This window comes from Penaeus japonicus, unplaced genomic scaffold (assembly GCF_977035675.1).
Source record: "Penaeus japonicus unplaced genomic scaffold, GWHDUDI00000001_assembly GWHDUDI00000028, whole genome shotgun sequence".
Taxonomy (NCBI): Eukaryota; Metazoa; Arthropoda; class Malacostraca; order Decapoda; family Penaeidae; genus Penaeus; species Penaeus japonicus.
The window spans coordinates 25,349,120-25,354,119 of record NW_028234430.1 but is presented as its reverse complement, the minus strand read 5'-3'; the positions used below and the strand labels follow the sequence as shown (position 1 = coordinate 25,354,119).

Here is a 5,000-nt window from a genome sequence, read left to right as displayed (position 1 = left end):
CGCCGCAGAAATAACCTTAGCTCGCCAAGCGAATTGTGGGAACTACCAGGTAGGCCTATCCCTATGCCTACCTGCCTACGTAAACTTCAACGAAACAAAACAAAACCATATCTTTTCCTTTGTTTTTCATATTAAATACTTTCACCATCTAATTTGTAATATTTTGACATGTATATACATATACATATGCATGTATATATGTATGTGTGTGTGTATGTGTATATATATATATATATATATATATATATATATATATATATATATATATATATATGTGTGTGTGTGTGTGTGTGTGTGTATGTATATATATATATATATATATATATATATATATATATATATATATATATATATATATATATGTGTGTGTGTGTGTGTGTGTGTGTGTGTGATTTTTAATACAATCCAGCACTGATAATATAGCAATACAGGCGTGTGGTATGACATTTTATGTAGACTGCGTTGGTCCTATTTAAAAAAAAAAAAAAAAAAAAAAATTGCACTTGAAAACGCATAGTAATATCTTTCGCTTGTGATATTTAACATAGTAAGATAAGATTGAAAATTAGGTTAAGCTTCGTAAAAACTAACACACTCCTCTTATGTATTTACTTGCTTGTGTAAGTAATTATACATTATATCATACTAAATATGTTTGTCTGTGTCTATTTTAGTGTAAGCTAGTTCCGACTTGTGCAAGTGAGATATGTATAGATTATGTTTTATTGACAGTTCCATTCTCTCCAGCCACTTGATAAAAAGAAGATAACAAGCAATTATAGAATGTGCTCGTCGTTTACCCTATGGAGTTTACGACATTACATATTGAATACAAAATAGGGGCCGGATACTCAAAACAGCTAACGACGTCGTAAGCCCGCGCAGCCAGGCCGCGCATGTCTTAACTCGAACTGCGAGCTCCGAGGGTCATACTCAAAACTTTTAACCGTCATCTCGTAACTTAAGGGTGGTCCCGAGCTCTCGTACCTGTATGAACCCGGAAATAAGTCGTGCTAGTTCCGACTTGTGCAAGCGAGATTTGTATAGATTATGTATTACTGACTGTCCCAGACACAGTATAAGGCGTCATATCAATTTATATTGTATCTGTGTATCACAAATACCTCCATATTCCCTAGCCACTTGATAAAAAGAATATAACAATCAATTATAGAATGCGCTCGTCGTTTACCCTATGGAGTTTACGACAATACATATTGAATACACCATAGAGGTTTGGGAAATGAAGGTGTCTTGCCATATACAAAGGTGTATATATACATATATATATACATATATATATATATATATATCCATCTATCTGTTTTTATAATCATCTATATCTCACTCTCGCTCTCTTTCCCACTCCCTCTCTCTCTTTCGCTCGCTCCTCCCCCTATTGACCATGGCCTCCAATTGGTAGTTGCGTCTAAAGGGCTGACTGTTGATTGGTCAATTCGAAATGGTCCCGCCATCTGAGGGCATCCCATCGAACTACGGTTATGAGGTTTTCTTTCGATTACGATATTTTATTTTTTCTCTGAGTATGGGAGATTTGCGACCTCGTAGGGACATCGTACCTTACGAGAGCGTAACCCGTTGCGACGTCTTAAACTGCTCTCCGGCCTGTACCCCCTTTCCTCTCTACTTGGGAATGCTGCTCCACGCCTCCTCTCTCTCTTTCAAAATCCTTTCTTCTTCTTCCAATAGCTGGAACTGGGACTTGTTTTCCTCACGTCTAGATTCTGTGCCTCTCATCCTCGCCCCCTGAGAAGGCTGTTGCCTCTTCCGATCCTTTTCTGCGACTCTCCACGCCTCCTCTCTCTCTTTCAAAATCCTTTCTTCTTCCTCCAATAGCTGGAACTGGGACTTGTTTTCCTCACGTCTAGATTCTGTGCCTCTCATCCTCGCCCCCTGAGAAGGCTGTTGCCTCTTCCGATCCTTTTCTGCGACTCTCCACGCCTCTTCTCTCTCTTTTAAAATTCTTTCTTCTTCCTCCAATAGCTGGAACTGGGACTTGTTTTCCTCACGTCTAGATTCTGTGCCTCTCATCCTCGCCCCCTGAGAAGGCTGTTGCCTCTTCCGATCCTTTTCTGCGACTCTCCACGCCTCCTCTCTCTCTTTCAAAATCCTTTCTTCTTCCTCCAATAGCTGGAACTGGGACTTGCTTTCCTCATGTCTAGATTCTGTGCCTCTCATCCTCGCCCCCTGAGAAGGCTGTTGCCTCTGCCTTTGCTGATTCTTTACCCCTTCGACACGATGACGCGTATACTGCGTCATCGCAGCGCTCGCGTCAAATCCGAGGACGCGCATACTGCGTCATGGCTCAGTTCTGGTGGAATTGCGTTTTCTTTCTTCCGGATACTGTACGAGATCTTTCAGAATAGAGGTCGGATATGATACGATATATTACTTGACTTTCATTATTAATAATTTATTACATAAGAGTGGGATTTGCTTATACCAGGGGAGGCATTGATGGGCCCTGCTAGCAATCATTTTATTATTTATTTATGGAACATTATGTAAAAATATAAAACATATTATGATTAGTTTACCATACTATTTCAATCGTTTTCTTTGGTTATCTGAGTGAGGCCTCCCACCAAGGTCACTCTTTCCATCTTCCTCCCAACCCATGTAAATAACTTGTCACATGCATATGGGGGATGAGGTTAACTATGCATATTTTGATATATAACACATGATGATTATGTTGAGGTTTTCGCTATAAACTTGTAGAGGTTTTGGCTTAAAACTTGTCATATTCAGTAGCGACGTTTAAAATTTGGCGCGCGCGGGCAGCTCGGATACGGCGCGAGGAGCGTTTTCTACTGCTCGGAGTGAAGAGGTTTACTGCGTCTCTCCACGCCTCTTCTCTCTCTTTCAAAATCCTTTCTTCTTCCTCCAATAGCTGGAACTGGGACTTGCTTTCCTCATGTCTAGATTCTGTGCCTCTCATCCTCGCCCCCTGAGAAGGCTGTTGCCTCTTCCGATCCTTTTCTGCGACTCTCCACGCCTCTTCTCTCTCTTTTAAAATTCTTTCTTCTTCCTCCAATAGCTGGAACTGGGACTTGCTTTCCTCATGTCTAGATTCTGTGCCTCTCATCCTCGCCCCCTGAGAAGGCTGTTGCCTCTTCCGATCCTTTTCTGCGACTCTCCACGACTCCTCTCTCTCTTTCAAAATCCTTTCTTCTTCCTCCAATAGCTGGAACTGGGACTTGTTTTCCTCATGTCTAGATTCTGTGCCTCTCATCCTCGCCCCCTGAGAAGGCTGTTGCCTCTTCCGATCCTTTTCTGCGACTCTTTCTCTCTCTTTTAAAATTCTTTCTTCTTCCTCCAATAGTGGAACTGGGACTTGCTTTTTCTCTCTCTTTTAAAATTCTTTCTTCTTCCTCCAATAGCTGGAACTGGGACTTGCTTTCCTCATGTCTAGATTCTGTGCCTCTCATCCTCGCCCCCTGAGAAGGCTGTTGCCTCTGCCTTTGCCGATCCTTTACTGCGTCTCTCCACGCCTCCTCTCTCTCTTTTAAAATTCTTTCTTCTTCCTCCAATAGCTGGAACTCCCTGAGAAGGCTGGTGTCTCTGTCTTTGTCGATCCTTTACTGCGTCTCTCCACGCCTCCTCTCTCTCTTTCAAAATTCTTTCTTCTTCTTCCATTAGCTGGAACTGGGACTTGCTATCTCCATGTTCTAGTTTTGTGTTTCCCTGCATCGGATGTTCCTGCATTAGTCTCGTGCGCATTTTGGCAGCAGCTCCTCGTCTTGTCGCTAGTTCCTCCCGACATGCCGAGATCAGCCTTTTTCCGTGCGAATGAGCCTGTTGATGGAAGCAAACTTAATGGTACTGAAATACAAATTTTACCTCCCTGACCGAGACTCGATCCCGAGTCATCAAAGTGACAATCCGGGCTTCTAACCCAATAGACCACACGACCCTCACATAGATATAACCTCGGTAACCTGATTTGTCACTTGAATTTCTAATTCATTGCTGCCAAGTACCCACGGGAATTGTCTGTAAAACCTCGCTATCACTGCTCTGCTAAGAGAATATAGGTAATTTCCATGATGGTTGTAAGGCATCTGGTTACATAATTCTTTTAGTGGGTCGCGTCGTCTATTGGGTTGGAAGCCGGTATTGTCACTTTGACGACCCGGGATCGAGTCTCGGTCAGGGTGGTAAAATTTGTATTTCTATATTAAATGCGTTACTGCATTCTACCATCTTTCTCACATTGATGATCTACTAAAATCTTGTTATTTATATTAGTCCAAGAGAAGAGTTGGATATGACGGAATTAGAAAAACAAAAGAAGAGAGATGGTAAAAAAGAAAAGAAAAATAATATATATACCTTTATACCAAGGATTTTCAGTAGGGACCAAAAGACGAACAGCAGTCTCTGGAAAGTAAAAGGGTTTAAAGATTATAGGTGTTTGCATATATATATATATGTGTGTGTGTGTGTGTGTATGTACGAAATTGTGTGTATGTGATATATGAATGCTTGTATATATATAATATATATAATATATATATAATATATACATATATATATATGTGTGTGTGTGAAAGAGAGTAGAATGCAGTAACGCATTTAATATTAAATGCGTTACTGCATTCTACCATCTTTCTCACATAGATGTAACCTCAGTAACCTGATTTGTGACTTGGATTTTTAATTCATTGCTGCCCACGGGAATTGTCTGTAAAACCTCGCTATCACTGCCTTGCTATGTGCATATAGGTAACTTCCATGATGGTTGTAAGGCATCTGGTTAGACAGTTTTAGTGGGTCGCGTGGTCTATTGGATTAGAAGCCGGGTCTGTCACTCTGACGGCTCGGGTTCGAGTCCTGGTCAGGGAGGTAAAATTTGTGTGTATGTATGTATATATATATATAAAACTTACATATGTAAATTACATGTGTGTGTGCCTCGGTTCGCTGCAACTACAAAGGAAAGTATAAGAAAACAAAAAAACCTTACCTTCACTAAA

General features: G+C 40.9%; 1 protein-coding gene across 4 annotated transcripts in view; it reads right to left on the bottom strand.

Annotated features, from left to right (window-relative positions):
• The window catches only part of LOC122243664 (uncharacterized), a 9,986-nt gene that overhangs the window by 2,015 nt on the left and 2,971 nt on the right, over positions 1–5,000 (bottom strand). For 2 of the 4 annotated variants that reach the window (XM_086553619.1, XM_086553618.1), the window contains exons 4-5: positions 4,991–5,000; positions 4,357–4,404 (exon numbers count right to left, since the gene is read on the bottom strand). The exon at positions 4,991–5,000 is cut by the window's right edge and continues 29 nt beyond it. In XM_086553619.1, the coding sequence (XP_086409745.1) occupies positions 4,357–4,404; positions 4,991–5,000 (58 nt within the window). Of the gene's footprint in view, positions 1–1,580; positions 2,855–3,571; positions 3,800–4,356; positions 4,405–4,990 lie in introns of those variants that run through there. The other 2 variants (XM_086553617.1, XR_015192456.1) reach the window with 2 other exon arrangements.